Genomic DNA, 23,449 nt, shown 5'->3' on the forward strand with positions numbered 1-23,449 from the left:
CTGAGCATGGGTGCACTCCAATATATAAAAACACCACAATACTTTCCGCGCATAAAAATCAGACTACGAGGGGAGATTATTGAGGCCTTCTATATCAAGAAAGAAGGGTCGTGTTGTGTAACCATGCAATCGTTAAATTTGCACGATAGGGAATTTGAATTTTTAAGCCGCTTCATAGCGTAGCATTAGATTAAATGGTTTTGCGTGTTTTTTGCCAGCGCCCTGATAATGACGCCATGGATGGGAGAGCGCGTGGCTATGGGTTGTGTACATAAGTGTGTGCGCCTTCGAATAAAGTTAGTTGTGAGTTCAGCGCTGTCCTGTGTGTTCCTGCCTTCTCTCATCGTCTTTTTGCGCTGCCCTTCAAGAAGTTACCGATATGCTATCGATGTATGTCTGCTCAGATCAATGTGACTGGGAAACCGCCCTCCCATTTGTGGTGGTCGCGTACAACTCGTCACATCACGACACCGCTCTCAACTCCCCCTTCCATCTCCTCTTCGGACATGACCCGAAATAGCCCTTCGACACGCTCCGGCCAAATTGTCACGAGTTCTCGTCTGAGTATGCTCGCCACGCCATGGATACAGCCGCGAAGGCACGCCATATTGCACACCGTCGCCTTTATGAGTCGCAGGCAAGACCGACATTTCTGTATGATAACCGTCATCGTGATGCCCACTTCTCTGCCGGTGATCTCATCCTCCTTTGGACTCCTTCACGGCGTGTGGGCCTTTCAGAAAAAAACTGTTCTCCCAGTACTCTGGTCCTTACCACGTCGTCCGACAACTAAGTGATGTTTCGTATGAAATTGCTCTAGCTGATGCTTCCCAGGAGTCTTAACCATCAGATGTTGTCCGCGTCCGTCGTCTCAAGCCATACCATGCGGCCGCCACATAGCAAGCGTGGGGTCGGCGCTTTCGCCGCCGGTTGATATACCATGGTGCCACGAGAGCGACCAAGACGAGTATCGCCAACAAGACGAAGGAGGCAGCGTAGTGGAGCTAGCCTAAGGTTCCACCATACTGGTTGCACAGGTGATATCTTCTTCAGAGTAAACACGGTCCCATTTACCCTTATATCCTCTGCCCGTTTCAATATCTGCCCTGCTGTCGGTTCAGGCTGCGCTAGTCTGCTTGAAGTAACTGCATTTAGGGATAGCAGGGGAAAGTAAATTTATCCGCGACAGGGATTTGTGAAATGCGATAGAAGACTCGCTGGCAGAAAAGCAGGGAGGCGAAAAACAATTGAGGCGTACAGCAACAATTACCGCGATCATGGTTCAGAGAGTGCGATGATGAAAATTCTTTGTCTGTGAACAAATAAGGTAGGTTACGCTAAAGAAAATAATTATGGGCCTTTATGTGGCAAAAGCACGACCTGATTATGAGGCACGCTGTAGTGGGGGCTCCGGAATAATTCTGACCGCCTGGGATTGTTTAACGTGCACATAAATCAAAGTACAGGGACGTTTTAAAGCGAAAGTTTTACTAATTTCGTCGAGCCATGTTACGTCGTCACCGTCAATTTCACCTTCATTTTTGACCGCAGCTGCGCCGCAGCTTTGACAATGCATCACGTGAATCGCCGTGTGCGCTAGCCGCCACGGCTGCCGGCAGTGCACATGCGCTCTCCGCAGCTGGGTAGCAACCTGGCCACGTGACTCGCCGGGTGCCTGGCTAGGAGGAGCGCCGCGCTTGCCTAGTCAGTGCGAGCTTGGTCATGGATGAGAACGAGGCCAGGCCGTCTTCGCTGAGCGTTGGGCGGGACCGGGAGGGGCTTTGAGCCGTCGTCGCCAAGCGGCGTCTGACCACAATGCGGTTATCGCCCAGCGAGCTGCTTCACTGGAGATGGTCCGGAATGCAACAGGTGTCGCACTGCCACGATCAGTGTAGCAACCGCGTTTGCGCCCTGTCTGTTTGTGCTTCGAATCTGCGCATGTTTGCTGCGTCCATTTGCATGTCGGCCACTTGCTCTTTCCCTGTGGCACAAAACGGCGCCGCACCACTGTCTGTCCAAGCATAATCGCAGTACTGAATATCCACCGACCTGGGCCCAGCCGTCATACCTGGCTTCACGGTGATTGTACCCCGTAGGGGCGCCTGCGTGAGCAGGCGTTTGGTGCCTTGTGACACCACGCACCGGAGCACAGGAGGCTTGGACCATCCTCAGTCTAACCATGCGCGGCTTAGCCGTGTCCGCGGAAAAGGGGATCCTGGGAGTTGAGACAATGCCCGGTGTTTGGACCTTTACAGCCCCTAGGCGGCAACACACCCCTTTGGCCTCTACTTCATGCAGATGGCAGCCCCGGACAGCCCACCCGGGGAAATCGGTCGTTGCCTTTTCCTGCCCCCCTCTCCATCTATTTTATTTCTTCTGCATATTTCTGCATATTCTGCTAGCGGCACCCCATGCCTGCTAGCAACCTTCTTTAAATTGCGGGCCATCTTGTGCACATAGGGCACAACCACAGGCCTCACCACCTCATCTCGACGGGGATCTTCCCCAGATCTCACAGCCGCACTGTTCATTTTTTTTAGTTGGCTTTCAGCGACTGCCATCACAATCGAGTCAGGGAATCGAGCTGAATACAGCCTGGTCAATTGGGTCTGGAAGCTAAGCTGCATTTGTGAGGGCACGATTTTCCGAGGGCGGATTGCAAACAAAGTGCAGCTATCCCCCTATTGTGTTTTCAGCCCCCCGAAAGCTAGGAAGCCTTTGTTCTCGTATCAAAAAAATACGAGACGATAAAAATGGATGCGGCACCAAGCATGCGCGACCGTTTGTGAAGTGCACCGAAGGCGTCGCGTACGAAATCTCCCTCTCATGCGGCCGCTCCTACATAGGGCAAACTGGGCGCTGCGTTAACGACCGAGTTAGGGAACATGAGAGAAATGTAGAGCAAGATAAAGAAGGGCCAAACATTCCCCTGCACATTAAGTCCTGCCCGTCACGCTCTTGTGAGCCATGTCTTACAGGGGCGCGAATTCTGGCAAAAAGTAAAGATCAAAAAGCTCGGGAAGTAATTGAAGCTTTCCTTATCGGAAAGAAAGGAAGCATGTTCGTCAGTGACCCGTCAATATCGTTATATATGGCTGAAAAGAAATCTATAACCAGTTCGCTTCCATATCAATCTTGATGTGATTGCGGTCCTTGCGTCTAAGTCGGGTATATAAGTGTGTGGTGTGCCTCCGAATAAAAGCCGTTGCAAGTGGCGCTCTGTCCCGTCTCCTTCCTTGTGTCGTGTGTGTTTTCGCGCCAAGTACCCAAGATGAATTGTGACCAACTCGTCCAACAAGACGTCCTTTGGTATTGAAGAAGTGGCCGCCTATATAGCTGAACACATGATTTGTGCCACGAAACAATCTATAGCACAAACCTCTGGTAAAATAGTGAATCCTAAGCCCTGGTGGAATGAAGAGCGCAAGCAGGTACGACAAGAACAAAACAAAGCATGGCGTACATTCTCCGGTATATCTAACAAAAGAAAACTTTACAACTTTCAAACGTGCAAAAGCATATGGAAGACGTATTCGTGAGGAAGCCAAATGGGCTAGTTGGAGAAATGATATCAGCTCAATAAACTCAGACAGCCAGAAAGTGCACAACACTGTTCGATGGCTGAAGCGGCATACCACATTACACCTGCCCGTGATAAATGACTATGCTGCTATATTAGAAGGGCAAGGAGACTCTTTGGGAGAAGAATTTGAACACATATCGAGCTCCGCAAATTACAGGAAAATATTCCTAACATATAAAAAATTTGTCGAGTAAATACCCTTCTCCTTCTAAAAATTCCCCAGCAATGGGTACAATCTCCCATTAACCATGCAAGAACTGAAAATAGCTTTGCCCAACTGCAAAAACTCTGCACCAGGATTAGATAGTATTAATTACGGGATCATCAAGCACCTACATGAGGAAACACGTGAATGCCTATTGCACCTCTTCAATAATTTTTTTTCCAGTGGTCGACCCCTATCCTGCTGGAAGGAAGCTACGGTAGTACTCATATTAAAGCAGTGTACATAGCTATATACACCTGTGTACCCTGCTACAGACCTATTGCTTTAACAAGCTGTGCATTTAATGTGTTTGGAAAAATGACAAATTGCCGACCAATTTACTTCTTGGAATACATTGGAATTCGGGATCCCCGCCAAGCCTGTTTTAGACTAGAAAGGTGCACAACAGATAGGCTAGCCAGACTTGAGAGTTATATACGAGATGCATTTTTTTCATAAACAATACAGTCTATCAATATTTTTTTATCTCGAAAAAGCATACGACACTACCTGGAGGTACAGCATATCGCAAGACCATGCGTCGTATGGCGGGTCACGCAACATGTTTAACATAATAAAAAGCTACCTGTCAGAACGAAAGTACAGAGTAAGGCTGGGAACAGCAATGTCAAGAGTGTTCGTGCAGGAAAATGGTGTAAAACAAGAAGGGGTGCTCAGCTGCACTTTATTCTTAGTTAAAATGAACACACTACAAAAAAAAATTGGCTGGGGCTTAGCTAAGGTTAAGCCTAGATATCTCGAAGTGAAAAGATTCGGTGATGCTTATGGTTTAGCTTATGGTTGTGCTTTATAATTTAGCCTATGGCTGTGCCTACGGTTTAGCTTATGGTTATGCTTTATGATTTAGCCTATGGATATGCGTACGGTTTAACTTATGGATATGCTTATGGTTTAAGTTATGGATATGCTTACGGTTTAGCCTATGGTTATGCTTTATGATTTAGCCTATGGTTATGCTTACGGTTTATCTTATGGATATGCTTTGGTTAGCTTATGGTTATGCTATACCTGTGCCTTGTTTAGGTAATGCAAATTGCTTATCAATGATATATACAATAATTTATGCAGGATTAATCAACTTATATATTCATCTTTCTTGGGCACATTGTATTCCGATTTCTGTACAGCCATAAACACAGCTCTCTGTATCGGTAGTATCACTCGCTTCTCCTTCCACGTTGAATGCGCAAGCCTAATCTCTAGCAAGCGGTTATATAGTCGGCTTCCGCGATAACCGCGTGCTTGCGGCGAACGTCAAACGATGACGCATAGCGCGCAGCAGTGGCCACCTGCGCCGACTCAGAAACGCTTACGGAGCCCATTCTGACATACGCCAGCTCGCGCGAAGCACGGTGTTGACTAGCGTAGTGAAGCTTTTCGCTTCAAAACGCTGCCGCCGTCAATATACCACTCAGACCGTGTTGATTATATATAAATAAGTTTTAAATCATGCAACCTGTCCATATGCGAGAGGCAGAGTCAGCTGGGAGTGAAACGGCTTTCTAAATGGGCGGCTGACACGAATGACTTTCGCTTTAATGAAGAAAAGACATGCACGTTATTTTCACGGGACAGAAGCATGCAGAAGGGCTGAAATCCGGGAGGGTTGGTAGATAGTTGAAGAGGAAAAAATAGACAAGAAACACAAAGGACAAGAGGAGAGGTTCACACCACAACGACTGGACTATCAACAGAGGTTTATAAGAAACAGCGTAGTCCCAGCAAGGCCAGCAGAGCATGCGCAACCACGTCGTCGCTAATCACAGAGCATGAAAACACAAGACATCGCGTCTATCGTAACCGACCTAGAAATACAAATTCTTCTTCAAGTAAGCGCACCGAAGTTGTACTAATGCAGTCGGCACCTAATAAACTGATATAGTACGCTTCCAGGATTTCTCGCTCTTCTTTGCCGTTGCAGTCGTTACATTGCTGAACAAAGGTTAACAGCCACATTCCTTGCAATGGCGAGGCAAGTTTACACCGTTATCTGACCCCAGGGAGGAATGGTGCTCACGCAGGCGGTCATTAATACATCGACCGGTTTGGCCTATGTAAAATCTTTCGCATGTGAGAGGAAACTTATAGAGAACCCCTGCGACACACGCCGTAAAACGGTTTTCATGCTCCGTTGTGCAAACGGGTTTCCCTGCCCTGTCTCCAGAAATGCGCGAGCACACACCTGAAAGTTTTCAAGGGGCAGAATACACAACACTAACTCCCTGCTTGGCGGCAACCTTTTTGATGTTGTGGCTCACTTTATGCACATACGGAATGACTTCAAGTTTTCTACGTTAAGTTGCCCCAACACCTGCCAGCTTCGCACGTTCCTTCTTTAGCCTCTGAAGCAGCGAATCAGCCATCGCTTTCAATCGGTCTGAGGCAAACCTGCGGCTTCTAAACGTTGAAATTGCACGTCAAAGCTACCTTTATTAACATGGTGACAGCTTCTTTTGAGGGCATTGCGGAAACAATTCATTGCAATCCCTGTTTTTACAATATTTGAATGTGGAGATCGAAATGGTAAAAGAGCTTTCTTGCCTCTAGATGAAAACATCCAACATAAATACCCGTCATCAAAAAATGTTAGTTGCAGTTCTAGGAGCCTGATACAATTATTGCTAGGAAGTTCATGAGTGAAATATAAGAGTGCGTGAAGAAGCTTTAAAAACAGTCAATAGACCAGCCGTTGTGGTGTGAACCTCGCCTCTTGTCCTTTGCGTTTTGACTGTTTTTTTTTCTCCAAGAAGCATGCAACTTGAACAAAACATTACGATGAACGGATATGTGCCTAATATAAAAAATGGAGCGGTAATTTCTTGGTGTTATATTGTATGATAAGCTCTCGTTTGTGCAACATATAAAAAACAAAAAATTCAAATGTTTACGAAATATGAATATCCTTAAAATTATTTCGCACCAGCAGTGGGGAATTGACAAGAAATGCTTGCTCTCGTTCTGTAACAGTCTGATTATAACGCGTATTGACTACGTGAACATCGTTTACCAATCAGCTACACGTCCTGTTTTAAAAATTGTGGATTCCGTACACAACCTCGGCATGCGACTAGCGCTAGGTGCATTCCTTACTAGCCGTGTTGAAAGTTTGCACGTAGAAGCTAACCCGTGGAATCGAGACCGACAACGTTAGTGTTGAAGTTTTATGTAGATTCTTAAGATTAACTCCAACCCCGAACACCCGCGTTACAAAATGATGAATAGCACAGAAACTCAAGCCTTCTTTGAAAAGCGGCCAACGTTACCGACGCCACTTCGAATGAAAGCGCTGTGGGTATGTCAACAAAACAACATATTGCTGTCGGATGTTCACCTGCACAACACTAACCAGTTAGCAGCACCATGGGAAACTGTCCCCATACATTGTAATTTCTCCTTCACGTAAGCAAACAAAAAGCACCTCAAGAAGCTGTACGACAACACTAAAACTCTTATCAATACAGAGCAAGTACATGTACCAAAATTTTACACTGATGCTTCAAAAACTGTTGAAACAACATCATGTGCTGCAATAGGTCCAGATTATGTAGGCCATTTAAGATTAAACAAACACGCAAGTATCTTCACTGCTGAAGCTTTTGCTATACTTCTCGCAGTTAAAGAAATGACAATAAAATAAATCCATCAGTCGGTAATGTACACAGATGCAGTAAGTGTGCTCCGGTCGAAAGAAATGCAAGACTAGTGTTTTCTGTCTTTCTAGGCCTTCACAGCTACCGCAGCGAATCACAAGCGTCGCCACCACTTATACCTGCAGTCAGGTTTCTATCATTTCTAACATTCTATCGCACTACTTTACATTGTTACTGGCGCTCTTTGACCTTGCGGCATAAAACACTAAAAACGAATAAAATTATTAATCAACGATGATTGTATATTTAAGCATAATAATTACAGCTCAATCAAAGGTTAAGCAAGTGAAACCAAAAGTTAACTAGGCTAAACCAAGCCTTCGGTCTGCATATCCAAGGTTAGCTGAGCTAAGCCGCACCCAAATTTTTGCATTTTTCCCCATCGAACTACGGCTGCCGTGGCCGGGATTTGATCCCGTCACCTCGTGCTTAGCAGCAAAACACCAGAGCACTATGAAACCATTGCGGGTATTGGGGCCCTATAACTTAAAACTATCCCAATATGCTTTTATTCCAATCTCCTAACATCAAATTTGCGTAACCGCCGACGCAAGCACCGGGTGGTCACCCGCAGGGTTGCCTGGACATACCAATCAAATGCTGTCCTCGTTCATAGGAGGTCACTTTTGTTTGCTTGAAAGACGAATAACATTTCCTACACTGAGCGGCTTGTCTTATCTAGTTGGCGGACAAGAGGCGAGTAGCACGCTCTAGTGGAGAGAGTTCGATAGGGCCGAGCCACTGCACTGAAAGCCGATAACCGGATAAAGGTGGTACCAGCGTCTGCGATTGGTCCACTTTCCCTTACTTAGCTTGCGGTGGCTGTTCGAAAATCACGGCGGCATGCAACGGAAGCTTAAGAATGATGCTAAAACGGATCCTCAGCAAAGAAGAGTTGGCAGGATGGGGTCGTAAACGTGCCGAAAGGGCTCGAAAACGTTACATGGCCACGCAAGAAGTTGTATTATATTCAAATAAACCCATGCTCTCCGGCAGGTGCGAGTACCCAGCGTTTGAGCCATCGATGACAGCCAATACGGCCAATACTGGCATTGGTGCCGACCATCACTTTATCCTCTCGAGTCACGAAAGTAATGGCTATTCAAGAACTCTCTCTTTTGCAAGTGCACTATAACCATTTACTCTGTTTAAAGCGGAAGTGTTTATGGCTAGGATCTGGAAAAAAGATGTGCCCGAGATGTCTACAAGAAGAAATCATGTGGGCACATCCTGGTGATAGTGCAGAAAGTGTGAAAGATCAATGGGCACATACCGCTCTGGGCTTGCTAGTCTATGAGAATGCGTGTCGAAACGTTAGTTTATATGAATAAAGTATGAGAAGGTAACAAAATATGAATCAAAGAAAAAAGAAAAGAAAGTACACCTGTCAGCCGAAAGCTAGCCTATGACGATGCGTGTCGAAACGTCAGTGCATATGTGGAAAACGAAAAAAAAATGATAAAAGGCAGAAAGTAATAAAGAAACAAAAAAATACTGAAAATATATAAAGAAGGCGAACTAAACAGCGAAGTTATGTCTTTGTGCCTTTATTCGATGAATATAACATAACCGCGATATAGAACTTAATATAGCTATTGAGAAATGCCGCTTCGCTGCTATTCCATATTTAAATAGCGGAAGGTCTTTCAATTTTTCACTTTTACACTTGGAGCGATTGAGCAAATTCGACACATTGTGTACATTAATGATGATTTAAATATTTTTCAGCTCCCAATGGACGAGCGGATGCTGTATGCCTGAAACAACCGACCGCTGGAATGTGCTCACTAGTATCTCATGCCTGGTATTTTGACCGGTTAAACCAGAGTTGCAAACTGTTCAGCTATAGTACTTGCACGAAACGACACAACTATTTCTTGTCGGAAATGAAGTGCCAGTCTGTGTGCCTACGTGAGTACACCTGCAGTGATAGTAATGCGCCAGAGTATTTATCACTGTGAACACCATAAATACGTCCTTTAATTTTGAATCGCCTGCTTTTCAACGACAGTTTGTGCAAGAGTTTCCTCTTTCTCAGTGTAGACGGACTCCACAGACCGTCCCTGTGTGACATGTGAAACAAATGTAACGGGTAACCTTTCCAGCAAGTTATTTCAAAAAATAATGCGGAGCATGGTTATTTAAACATTTGGGCAGAACCCACTCATGACGAATGTTGACGTCATTGCAATTAGTATTCAATCGCTATGTCGCCATATCGCTATGTTCTTCCCTTCCGTGTAGACTACTTGCGCAATTTCCAGTTATTGGCGTCTTCGTCACTTCTATTTAGCTCAACGTTCATACCTGAAAGCATGCTATGTCCACATTCTTTTGACTTTTCCCACTCTGATGTTTTTGATGCCGCCTTTTTCGCTCCCGTATAGCCTACTTTTTCAATGACCTGCGTCAACTTGACTTCTTGGGTCTTGTACTGCTTCCTTATAACGGCCTTCACCCAAAGCGTCATGCCCATTGTGGAGTATTGGCCAAGGATGTTAACGTAGTGTCAAAGGTCCAGTTATTTATATGCAATGACCCAAATTATATGTTAGGTCACATGCCTAGGGGCACATGACCTGTTTACAATATCCAGTCGGCGAATTTGTCAATTGTTTCTTATACCCAATGGCACCTGCCTAGTTTACCATACCAAATGACCTCAAGTTGTGCATATAGAAGTTTCCTATTCGGGCACATATTCGGGACACGTTATACGCCGTGGCCCACGTTGACGTTAAAGACGTTTTATAAGGATGGAAATGTGCATTGAACTCCTTAAAATTCTAATAGCATTGTAATCAACCTTGTATTAGCGTTAGCTGATACTGAATGAAATGATTTATCTGAAACACGTGTAAAGGTAAGTTGCCGCGTGCAGACCGATGGAGTAAGCGTTGTACAACACATTTTAAAGTAATTAGCATATTTAGGGCACTTACCACGCTTCCTGGGAGCTAATTTTCCATCTATCTATCTATCTATCTATCTATCTATCTATCTATCTATCTATCTATCTATCTATCTATCTATCTATCTATCTATCTATCTATCTATCTATCTATCTATCTATCTATCTATCTATCTATCTATCTATCTATCTATCTATCTATCTATCTATCTATCTATCTATCTATCTATCTATCTATCTATCTATCTATCTATCTATCTATCTATCTATCTATCTATCTATCTATCTATCTATCTATCTATCTATCTATCTATCTATCTATCTATCTATCTATCTATCTATCTATCTATCTATCTATCTATCTATCTATCTATCTATCTATCTATCTATCTATCTATCTATCTATCTATCTATCTATCTATCTATCTATCTATCTATCTATCTATCTATCTATCTATCTATCTATCTATCTATCTATCTATCTATCTATCTATCTATCTATCTATCTATCTATCTATCTATCTATCTATCTATCTATCTATCTATCTATCTATCTATCTATCTATCTATCTATCTATCTATCTATCTATCTATCTATCTATCTATCTATCTATCTATCTATCTATCTATCTATCTATCTATCTATCTATCTATCTATGCAACTAACTGTTTACCCGTCTACCTAGTTCACCGGGTAGTTCACGGTCACGTGGGTAAACCATGGGGCTGCTGGGTTTAGAGAACAGGGTTCGAGCCCAACTGTCAAGCTAACGTGAATAACTGTGTTATGTGGACCTGTGTACTCGAGTGCCACTATTCAACGAACCTCTCTGACAACAATCCGTGTCACTTGGGATGCGGCACATAGCACACGAAAACGGGTGTGTGCCGCGGTTAGATGGACTTTCCTGACACTAATATTAACCATTGAGTACGTGCTACTGGTTTGTGTTGCTCATCAGTGAAGCTTTTTGACGCCGACTAGGGTCACTTGGTATGTCCCAGTAGGTGTGTGTGGCACTGGTATTTATTTATTTGAACCTCAAGGGTCCCTGGCGGTACATTACAAGAGGGGTATTACCTCTTTGATGTTATATTAAGATCCTTGGTGTTAGCTTAGGTAACTTAGCATGCACCACATCGCCTGTGCTGCTCAAAAATTGACAAATATGATCCTTTACTTCTTTTAAGGTGCTCATCGCAATCAAACCCAGCTACGCACTGAAGGCGGCGGTGGTAAATGACGCAGGTTGCGCAGTAAGAACCACAAGAGAGCAGCGCGGCTACATGCACATTTAGGCTTTGTCAATACAACGTGCTGCTACATTGCTTCAATACTAACTTCGTCAACGTCGACCCTCTTTGTGCGATGGCTTATGCAAGATTTCTCGCTTATATTTTGCGAATAGTGGCATGCGCATATAAGTTATCTAACAAAATAGACTTCGCAAGTTGCATCTGATCATTTCTTCAACTAGACGAACGCAAATTTATTTTTAGATGTTCTTTTTAATACAACGGATATACATTGAATGAAGAATGAATGACTGAGGTTGACAGGAAGGAAGTGACTGCGCATCAGTCGGATACGGTTGCTCGGTGCAATTAATTTATGGGAATCCCGTTTCCAGTACCCGTGCGCGTGGTTATGGTGCGCTTCTTCTTTTTCAGTTCACAACAATGCTCAATAAGATAGAAGATATAATAAAATATAAAAATATACAGGATGAGGTTCCGAATTGAGAGGCTGTAGAGCAGCTTTCTGTAGAAAGGATGAACAGTTGGCAAAAGTGTTGTGAAATGGCAAAAAAAAAGCAAACCTGTGAATTTTATGTGACTTTATTAGTAAAAATTCTATTAGATACGAACACATATACTATGGACATGAAACTTCTGCTAATTGACAAAATATACGATTTCCTAATGTCTTACAGCGATCGAGAAATAATTGTAATAGTCAACTAAGAATAACATGTCAAACCAGCAGAGGTACACGCATATATAAACGTAACGTTTTAAATGTAAATGCAGTGTGCGGCGTGTCTAACATAACTTTTGTTCGTACGGCATATTATAAAGATTGTATCCGTATTGTAGACACGGAACACATTTAGAGGTCACAAGAAAGAAAGACCGAAAGAAGTCCAAAGTAAGCGCTTGAAGAGAAACCATAGTCTTTCACTTTTTGTTTAACTTCTAACTGTTCATGTGACTTGCTAGCAGCAGGTGCTGCGTTTGAGAATAAAATTGATGAAAAATTTGCACTCTACTCACCACAACTAGCGTGCACCATGAGTATCTTTAGATTATCGTTTATTGCAAGTAGAGTTACGTTAATAACGGTTGGAAAAGACTCTATTTGCAGGTTGTTGCAGCGAGGGTTATTTAATTATCGGCATAAGAACGAACCGAGCTTTAGTGAACCAAGCAAATGAGTACATTTGCCCGTGGGAAGTCGCCGCTGCACATTATCGCTTAACGGCTAGCGCGCTTGGAGTGCACCACGATACCCTGACTACGCACGGGCTGCAGCGAGACGACGACAAATCCACACAAGCATGGCACTGCCTCCATAGGTGCTTCTACAGTATGTGGCGAAGAGGAGGAGACGCTGTATCTAAATATCGTCAGTTCTGTAAAGAACTAGGCATAGTGCATCGAAGTCCTGACCACAATTCGTAATATGGGGCTCGCCTCTGTCGCGAAGACAGCTCTCCTCTTTTCAGCAGGCACAGAAATATGTCGGGTTCAGGTGCATAAACGCCTAGCGTCCTTCTTAAACGGACTAAAAAGAGAAAAAGAAAAAGATGAGGTCAAAATGCTTTAGGAAGTTGCGTTTTCGCAATAACAAGAAAACGTCTGCTCACCGTCACAGAAAGCTCTGAGAAGGCGGAAAACAACGCAAAAAACGAAGTATGGTGTCACCATCCCCATGGACTTTCTGCACGAGGACGTCCACACGTTGCATAATTTGAGGGCGCCTGTGTAAGCCCAGTTTACTTCTGGTCATTAAAGAAAGACTACATTGCGTTCAAAAACAGCCGAACACTAAATTTAGATAAATTCACAAGTTTTTGTTTTGTTTGCGGAGCAGTAATGGCGTGAATTGTAAGAGGTAGTTTGAAATGCATGACGTAGCAGCTCTTGGGACTGGCTCCCAAATTCAAAACATTAAACTGCGACCCTTCACTTTCCCTTGTATTAAGCAACTTCTTACGGGAAAAATATAATGAACATAGAAAACTCAATAGGTTTAAATTGATCAAGTGTCTCTTTAAGGCTCTTTTGCCGCTGCGACTGATGCGAAAAAAAGAACAACCGTTTTTCCCATGCGCGCAATACAACAGTTTTTATTTACCGCTTTCAAACATGTCGTCGACAATGTGTTTTACGTAAGAAAGACGCTCAAGGTATCATTGCACTGACAAATAGTCTAGCATGTGGTGTCACCACGAGAACCAGAAAAGCAGTTGAATATTTGCAGTATGTTTCTTTTCCTGTTTGAAAGACCATAAGCATTGTGCTTCGCGCTCTTGAAAGTGATTCAACATTTAAAATAGCCTATTCCACAACTGCCATAGAAAAGAGCGCCAATACAACAGCACTCTGCACTGTAGCCGTCGGCAAGAAAGCTCCTGTTACGACTGCCTCCGTGTGTCGCTCCTTCACCACCCTACCGATTCCTACGTCTTGGTGACGGCAAGGCCAACATAGTGGACACCAGTCCATCACAGGGCGTGGTGGTCGCCGAACTCGAGGGGCGATGTAAATTTCCGTGTCGCAGAGTCATCCTTGTCGGGCTTCTTTGAGCAACAGGTTTCGCGGAGATTACTGAACGCTTAACGTTCTGTGGTGGACAAGCGCGCGATAAGGTTTGAAGGCCGTTGATATTGTAGGGCCCGCCAGGTCCCAGAAGACATCACCTGCCCCTTTTCTCGTTCTTCCAAGGTTCTTTCTTTCTTGCATGCATGTTCTCGTCTATACCAACATTGACACCCTTAATTGACACCCTGAATTGACACCTTGAATTGACAACCCTGAATTCGACAACTTGATATTATTGGCTGAGGGATAACACTGGTGACCGTACGGCACTGAAGCACTTCCATTGTGCGCGGTAGCTCCACTATTACAGAGACGCAAACAGGGTTCCCTTTTTTCCTTTTCGACTGTTGCAATCAGCAAACGATCAATAGGTTTTATTAAATGGTAGCGTAAAGCTATAATGTCTTGCAACCAATGACAGACAGGGGAAGTGCTTGCGCTGAAAGTAGTCATTTAGGCCACCAATGGTGAACTCACGTAAAGCGGGCTCGTAATACCGGGGCTATCAGATACAGCTGGGGACTGGAACACCAGGAAATGCCGAGACCGCGACAGAGAGCTGGCAGATTAGTGCTAGCTTTAAGAATAATGTACCAATTTCGAACGGAGCTGTTTCTCTCGAGCACTTGCACTAATAACTGAAGTCGCGTGCTATAGAAGTGCAGTTTCAAACGCTGCCAACACAAGATACAAGCATTTCGAACCATGCCCCAACAAAACACTTTATGGTACACGCTAAGAGAGTCTTTCACGCAGACTTTAATTTAGCCAGGCATGTTTACGTTAAAGTTGTGACTCGCGATAATTTCCTCCCCAACTTCAGTAAATGTGACAGCGATGCCACACAAAAGTTAGCGGGCAAAATTTAGCGCCCTGCGTGAAACAAGCTTGTAGCAAATCAAAGCATGTGTTAAAGTAATTTATTGAAATAACCCTCCCTCCCCCGACCCCCTTGAATTGTGCATGCACATCACCCATAACAGTACCCTTAATTTAGGAAAATATGAACAAACTGCCTAGCTCATGGCGCCTACAACGTCACAAACCCACAACGCTCACATTCTATAGCTCACGAAACCATGCTGAAGGAAGTTTAAATATTTTTTTCGCACAGAGCCAAATTAAGTAAAATATGCGAATGTTAAGCTACAGATGAGACTTAACATATCTCTTAATTTCGCCAAAATGAACCTTGGTGCTACCCAGAAATGTATGCCGAAAAGGGGGCCGCATAATAAAGTAAAGTAAAGAATGGTTTCCAAGTTGTGTAAAACTCACACACATTTTTAACATGCACTAATACGCAATAACGTCTTATTTTTAAAGAATTCGTTCTCGGTAGAGTTAATAGTTTTCGTTTGCCAGTGCGCGAATCTCTAAAATGTTCCCAAAGCTAATTTTTAATGCTACGTAGTACTTATATGCGTAATTTATTGCAAGCACTGTAATTACCCCCTCACATTCTGAACTTTGCCCACGCATTAGCAAAAGCATACCCTTTGTTTTAACGAAGCCTACAGTACACGAATTCTTCAGCTCAAAGAAGGCGCCGGGTAAGCTACTGCAAACCTCCTGATAGCCATGAATATAGGACAACAATGAGAGATAACTAATTATTTGTAAAGCATCTAGAGCCATCGGAAGCGTTAGTAGTTCTCTACACATTGCAATTAATATGCCCTCCTTTCTTAATTAGTATGAACTCGGGTTTAAGCAGAGTTTTCTCGTCACACTAGAAACATAACATAAACGGCCTCCGATGCTTTCACGCATTCGCTAAAGAAATTCATTGCAATGGCCTCAAGAGACCCACCCACTAAATGGCCTGTGTCCACTTAACACAACCTGCCTCTTCATTTAACGAAATGCGAACAAGCTCTTGTGCGTTCAGTAGATCGAGGACGAGCGTACATAGAATATTTCTGGTACTAATAATTAGGCAATAAAGGGTGAAATGTCGGCATTCATTACACTTATCAAGTCCCCATTTGTCATTAAATGTAAACTTCGTGCCACTTAGAGTTGTCTCAGAACAGTGTAAACATCACAAGGAATGACCGTTAAGGGTTTTAGAGCCCTTGTAAAAGAATTTTCTTTACGGAAACTGTATTAGAACCACGGTCGTTTATCTTGGCATGGTCTGCGAGAAAATACTCCTTATTTCAATAAAATTGAATGAGCTGATAGGTGTATTTCTTCCAAAACCGCAGTATAAATACTGCACTATTCGTATAAGACAGCTACAACGCCCCCGTGCCGAGGTGTGTTTATATTTATTTGAATGCATAAGTTATTACAAACGCGTTAAATAAACCACGCGCTTTTTACGTTGCATACAGATAGCCCATTACATGTTCATTATTTTAGCATTTTAACCAAATATAAGCAACTTCGCGTCTTTGGTTCACCACGAACCCCGTGGACCCTAAAGCAAACCCCAGATCATGCGCTGAAGTTCTGAAAAAATTAGGGTTAATTAAGCTTTCCCAAAGCTTTAATGAAGTTTTCAACATCAAACTTTCCACACAGTACACTTACCATAGCATGCCACCGGTAGCAAGATTACCAAACGGGCATTGAGAATTATAAAGCTATTTCCTCTTATTTGTACAAACACTGAAATGTTTACCAGCGATCACATATTACCGTTCACGTTTTCAATAAAATTATAACACTGCTGTTTTAGTATATGCTAGAGTTACCGTATTTTCGGTAGTGTTGGGACACAGAAACAAAGCATTAAAGAAATATGAACCAGTTCGTTAGGTTACTTTTCGTTGCAAAACACGCAACAAAATCTTGAATCTTACACTCATAAATTTCCCAAGGCAGATGTGTTTATATTTATTTGAAAGTATGCTACATAATCATACAAACAGATTTTTTGAATTACGCCCCTGCATCCATGCGGTAGTAGCAATGGGAAGTGGGCGGGAGGCAACCATACATTAAAGATGCAAACATGGCGGTACATTGCCTGGTTGTGTTGCAAAACGTAAACTTGAGTAAAAGTGGGTTAGCTAATGGGCCCGATAATAATTAATCATATCATAAGAAACCAACACACAAAAACCCCAAGGACAACTTAGGGGAACTTACTTGTACTTACTAATTTAATTAAAGAAGTCCTGCATTATTGGCAATGAACGTGGATGAAAAACATCAACAATTCCACTCTGGGTAGGTGGTTGACAAGCGAAGCTGTTCAGCACACGATATTGATGTGTCACATAATTTTAACAAAGGCACGCAGACTCATTTATTGTCTAGATAGAATGGACACTATTTCACTCGCAACTGCAAACACATTCTTTGATAATGTCATGGCTGGATCAGTGTGGCATCGCAAGGGATATGTCTGCAACACGGAACGCGTAAACCGCTCTCTTTTTGGTACCAACACTTCCACTTTGCAATCACCACCACCGACAACAGGGGTAGCGTCACCGCAGCTAATTCACGCAAAGTGAGCTGCCAGGAATCTTGCGAGACTATGAATCATCGCATTTTTTGCTTGCTTACGGGGGTATGAGCCATTTGCTCGCGGGGATATGAGACATTGAGCATGACAGTTTTCGACATGCTGTTCTGTACGTCGTATGTGTGATTAGAAAGCATTTAAGCACAGTTCGCTTCACTTTGCTAAGTGCTTGTAGCCTCTGCCTCAAGGGTCTAGGAGCCAATGCAAATTTTGCTTGCTTATGGGAGTTAAATGCTTAATGGAGTATGAGCCATTAGTGATTCTAGTTTTTGTTTACGGGGGACAAAGATACTTTGAGCCCTGGCCACGTAAAGCTTCGCTTTAAAAGCACACTGGAGCTTTATAATAAGAACAATGGTAATTTATTCTTTCTACTTGTGAAAAGTGTATGTCGAAATATTTTTTTCAATTCCGTGGAGCTAAAATTTGACTCTTCATTCCACTCCAATTTCAACTTGCGCGTTAGAGTAAATTAGAATGTGAATTGTTCTTTTAAAGTAAGTAACATGTGAATTACATTAGTAATGTGGATATTAAAGTCTATGTCATTCTTAACCTATCTCTGTCATGTCACTAAAATATTTTCAGCACGGGTGTCTTGTAGTGTTGAATGTGTGTGTACTTTGTAATTCTAGTGTATGCCTGATATTGTGCTAACGGTTAGAAACTTCTATCGTGGTAATTATTTGTGTACTACGATTCTTACCGCGATTTCTATTTTGTCTTTAATTGTAAGGTTCCATTCCGTTATAATATTTATGCATGCATGTGAACAATCCATCGAATACCATCTGCTTATTAACTTGGCTTACATATGCAAGTTATTAATATTGCACCGGTAGATAGGTTAACAGGCCACATATAGGTTAACAGGCCATATAGGTTAACAGGTTAACATATGCTTGTAAATATTTATTTTGTACTTTGCAATAAATTTTCAATTGATTGATTCAATAGTTGATTAGACGAACAGCTCAACGAATGACTGGATGAATTTTCCACTTTGCATCGGTCGCTGGTGTGAAGTTTGTGCGGGTATAATATACTTATTCTGAACTTTTCAGCAGGACTTATTGTTCACTGTATTATGCCCTGCACCATATAACATTATGCAATTTCGCATTTACGCGCTATTCAACACAATAATTTATTGCTGATGGATTGATGCTTCGTGCAGCAACCTCCCTGTCTGGAATTCTTAAAGTGAACGGGAAACCAAATAGAGATGTCATACATAGTACTTTTATTCCTCTGCGTGGTTGATATGTCATACATGTATTGATTCCCGGTGTAATGTGACATTTATTTCCAGCCCAGAGGACACCAAAACCTTTCTGCAGTGAACAGCCAATTTCTACATTTTGTACGGGCTCGGCAAACCGCTGGTACTTCGATGAAAGAAAAAACACCTGCCTTGTATATCTAAACAAACGCTGTGGAAAAGGTAGAAACAGCTTTAAAACATTTGCCCAGTGCATGGGACGATGCAGCTGTAAGTACGCATGCTGTTTACTTACATGCCCTCACTCTTGTGCGAAATTTGTCCTCGCAAATATAGAAAAAGTAATTTGCTACTTCTCCGATTGAGGAGCGTATGCTGCAACGCGCTCATGTCCTAATCGAGAAACACTTCTCGTCCTTCAATTTCTAACTATATTGTTGTATGTGTACATGGGGCGAAGCGTTTTGCTGCTTGTGCGGACAGCGGTATTCTTGAACGTAATAGTGAAGCAAAACGTCCATGGAACGACAGAATGGGGAAGAAATTGCGGTTAGGAGAAACCTCATCAGGGAAGTCAAAAGTTCTACGCACTATCATCCACTGAAGGGATGCATATGCATAATATTTATCCTCCAAGCATATATGAAGAAAATACAAAAAAAAAGTCAGCGCAGTACATTGCCTACAAAAATGAATCCCAAACCTACCTGCTTTAAAAAGAGGAACACAAACACTGGCCAAAGTAAGTGAACAAAAGAAAATGAACGTAGACGTTGGAATTCCACTGACTCCTCTTTCAAAACAACTTGCAAGGAGCTCGGCGAGGTTGCTGGTAGACCTCCATGTTTCCTGTTATGCATATGTGGTATTAGTTGCATGTTTAACGGTTCTAGCAGTAATTGCGTATTTCAGAATTATCTCTGCGAAAGAAAAAAAGAAGAACCGACATTCTCACTACGAATGATAGCTGTTGAGTGCCAATCAATATTATGCTGAGTCTACTCATGATGATTGGTTAGTGGTGCATTTATTTATTGCCCAGTGCACTTCTGCCAGGCGGTACTTTCGGCGTTTTTTTTAATAAACCCCACTTGGTCGCCGAAAGGGATTCTAAAATCCTTGGAATTGATATATATATACATATATATATATATATATATAATGTGTGTGTCGAGACGAAGTTAAAGAATAGATGAAATGGTTTGCTTATTTGTTTTAAAAGGGCATGCTGGTAATGATCCTCGTTTAATTGCTTAATTCCAGCTTCAATTAGGCCGTCATAACACTAAATGAAAATTGCTATATTAAGTTGTACACAGCGATTTGGGCTTTCAAATGCAGCGTACGCCCTACAGAAATCTGCAAGATTAAGGGGCGTGGTCTTGTCTACAACCATAACATGTTACAGCCTGATAAAGAGGTGTAGAGCGTACTTAACATATTCATATAGTAGGTTGTATTGTTCAAATTGCACCCTTTCCCTCAACATGTGTTGTGCGACAACTTGTTTTTACATTTCACTTTTTACAGTGATGAGCGTTTTCCTCTTACTACCCTAGTCTTTAAATGTTCGCCACTGGCAGCGGTGTTCATCGCTGGCCTACGAAAGTGTCTTGTTAGAATTTAAAAGTGCACACTTGCCTTCGTGCATTAAATCTCCGGTACCGCATATTGGCAGTCACAAGCTTTACCTCTAAACCATAAGAATGATGTTGCAGCAAGGCGGAATAATGCGCGTGGAGAGCACGGTCACTCTGCTGGCTGTAGGTGCTGTGTGATGGGATGACGCTGCAGTATTGAGGTTATCTCTAAGTCAGTATCAAGGTGAAATTGTTTAGGCGATGTCAGTGGTAAAATTGCAAAGGTAGGATGTAAAACGGGAGGGACTAGTCATGCATTCCCACTTCACTTCCGGGGAGCACCACCTCGACAATAAATGGTGCGTTCTTGTCACCAAAAGATTGTTCTGCACGCATCCGCGAATGACTACTGCAACGGATACTGCGTGAAAGAGTGAGGGACTTAACGCGCATGATATGACAGCGCTTTCGATGCTACACAAGAGAGGACACGCTTCTAGAGAGCTTTGTATGGCTGACGCGTGCATTGTTAGCTGATGCTTTCGAAACTCATCTACGAACTGACACATATATAAAGGTTTCTCAAGCAAGTGCTAAAAAGCAACAAGCAGCACAAGAGATAAAAGGGAATAATAAGCGTCCCTCCGCATCACCTTCTGGGAGGTCATAAACAAGAAGTAGCAGGACGACATCCGAAGCCTGCTATGACTATACATATATGACCAATGATTTGGCACAAAAAGAGAGGAAAGACACCCGTGCGCTTATTTGCAGGCGTGAAAGCTTTGAGTGGCAGACTACCCTTACACTAAGTAAGATGTATCATGTATCGTACGTTCTAACACTCTGTAACTTGTTTAACACACTTTTAGCGCCCTGAAAGAAGCCTAAAAGTACAGTAAGAATGCATAAGGGTGTTCATATAGTGGATACACTCATTTTAAAAATGTTGAATTTAAGCCCATCTCTATAAGTGTTTCCATATCGCTATATATTGGCTGGCGCGGACAATGTATCTCATGCGGCACGTTGCAAACGGAGCGAAGAGTGGCGCAACTGCATCGATAATCAGGACATCGCGAAAAGCTGCGCGCGGGTGACGCGTGGACGCTATTCATAACAGGTGACGCAGAAAGACCTCCCATAGAATAAAGAAACAACTTTAGAGACGGGAAACTGTACCTTCCACAGTGGTTCGAAAATAAGAGGCGGCAGCGCATGGAACTTAGCGGGGGGCCCGACAGATGGCGCTACTTAAACAGGAAGCGGAAATGTCTTTTTTTTTTAGTGCAATATTCAATATGGCCGCTTTATACCGGTGGCTGGCATACGCTGGGTACGCGCCGTGCTCGCCTCGCTGGCTTTGCGGCATGCCGCGTTTTAATGGCCAGGAGACCGAAGAGCCTCTACTGACGCCCATATAAACAAGCCATAAGTGAGTGAACAGGACGTGCGACTTTATTGGCAGAAGCAAAGCATTGCACCTTCTCATACAAGATCAGAAATAAAATTTGCATGTTGAGATGCGCTGAAACCATTAACGCGAGCTCGTAAACTGCTCACTTTCGTCGTCGCACGTGGCGATCTGGTAACGAGCGACAATCAGTAGCGCAAGCAAATTGGGCAATCCACCACCTGTTTGCATCGACAGTCGCCGTAACTTGCATTGCGAAGCAATCGGGTGACGCAAGGCATCTGCTGCCGCCACCAACACAGCGACATGGGCTGAACGGCATTTTAGCGTTCCCGCCTTTCCAACCTGCACGTTTCTTTTTGTTCTTTCGGGGGCCGCTAATGTGTAACTCATAGTTGGTGCCCCACATTCTCAATATGGGCATCACCATTTTGCAGCCACTTTTGCGGGCCTTTCCACCCATGTGGCTATCAACTTCGGACCATGTAACAATGTGCGCTGGTCTCCGCTCACGCCACATCATGGCCCATGAAGGCCCACAAGCATAATTTTCCGGTGGCTGCAGCAGGACATGTCGAATGGGGAGAGCCCCAATTACGGTGCGTGTAAATTGGGAGTCTTTGTCGCTGTGTGGACTGCAGGAGCAGATGGTTACCTCGGGAGACTGTTGCCCGTGCAGCTGACCAGGTCGCCACATCGAAGAAACATAACACGGCGACCATTATCAAATTAGACTCTGCATTCAATCACCACATAAGGTTCACACAATACACTGTACATTGGCTAAGATCCACATGACAACAGTGGGCATTCACGCACTGCAGGTCACTTACAGCACATTCAGCTATGCGATTTTAGGCACAGTGCTTGCCTACATCGCACATGGTGGTCCAGTAACGAGTGACAACCAGCAGCACAAGCAGATTGGACAATGCCCCACCTATTTGCACTGACAGTCGCCGTAACTTGCACTCCGAATCAATCGGGTGACGCAGGCACCTGCTGCCATAGCCAACACAGCGACATGAACTACCCGGCATCCTAGCGTTAACTCCTTTCCTATATGCACGTTTCTTTTTGTTGTTTCGGTGGCCGCTAATGTGTCACTCACACTCGGTGCCCCATCTGCTCTCAATATGGTTGTGGCCTGTTTTGTGGGAATCGGCATTTCGCAGCCACTTTTACAGGCCTTGCAACCTATGCGGATATCAGCTTCATACGCTTCAAACCATGTAATCATGTGTGATAGTCTCTGTTCACACCAATTCACGGCCAAAGAAGGCCACAAGCACAATTACCCATGACTGCAGCAGGAAAGGACAAACAGGGAGCACCAATAGCAGTACATGTAAACGGGGAGTTTCTGTCACTGTGCGGACTGCAGGAGCAGGTGCTTACTTCGAGAGGCCGTTGGCCAATGCAACTGAACAGGCTGCCACATCCCAGAAATGCAACACGGCAACCATGACCAAGTGGGACAACATTGAAACAAGATTCTGCAATCGAATCACTTCAGCATACTCTAACATAACGCTCAATCTATACATTGGCACTATA

General features: G+C 43.5%; 1 protein-coding gene across 4 annotated transcripts in view; it reads left to right on the forward strand.

Annotated features, from left to right (window-relative positions):
• LOC142587153 (amblin-like) overlaps window positions 1-23,449 on the forward strand; it is a 39,190-nt gene that overhangs the window by 10,920 nt on the left and 4,821 nt on the right. For 2 of the 4 annotated variants that reach the window (XM_075698043.1, XM_075698042.1), the window contains exons 3-5: window positions 7,531-7,588; window positions 9,188-9,370; window positions 18,989-19,168. In XM_075698043.1, coding sequence (XP_075554158.1) covers window positions 7,531-7,588; window positions 9,188-9,370; window positions 18,989-19,168 — 421 coding nt within the window. The remainder of the gene's footprint in view (window positions 1-7,530; window positions 7,589-9,187; window positions 9,371-18,988; window positions 19,169-23,449) is intronic. The other 2 variants (XM_075698044.1, XM_075698041.1) reach the window with 1 other exon arrangement.

The sequence above is a fragment of the Dermacentor variabilis genome, chromosome 7, assembly GCF_050947875.1.
Source record: "Dermacentor variabilis isolate Ectoservices chromosome 7, ASM5094787v1, whole genome shotgun sequence".
Classification (NCBI taxonomy): domain Eukaryota; kingdom Metazoa; phylum Arthropoda; class Arachnida; order Ixodida; family Ixodidae; genus Dermacentor; species Dermacentor variabilis.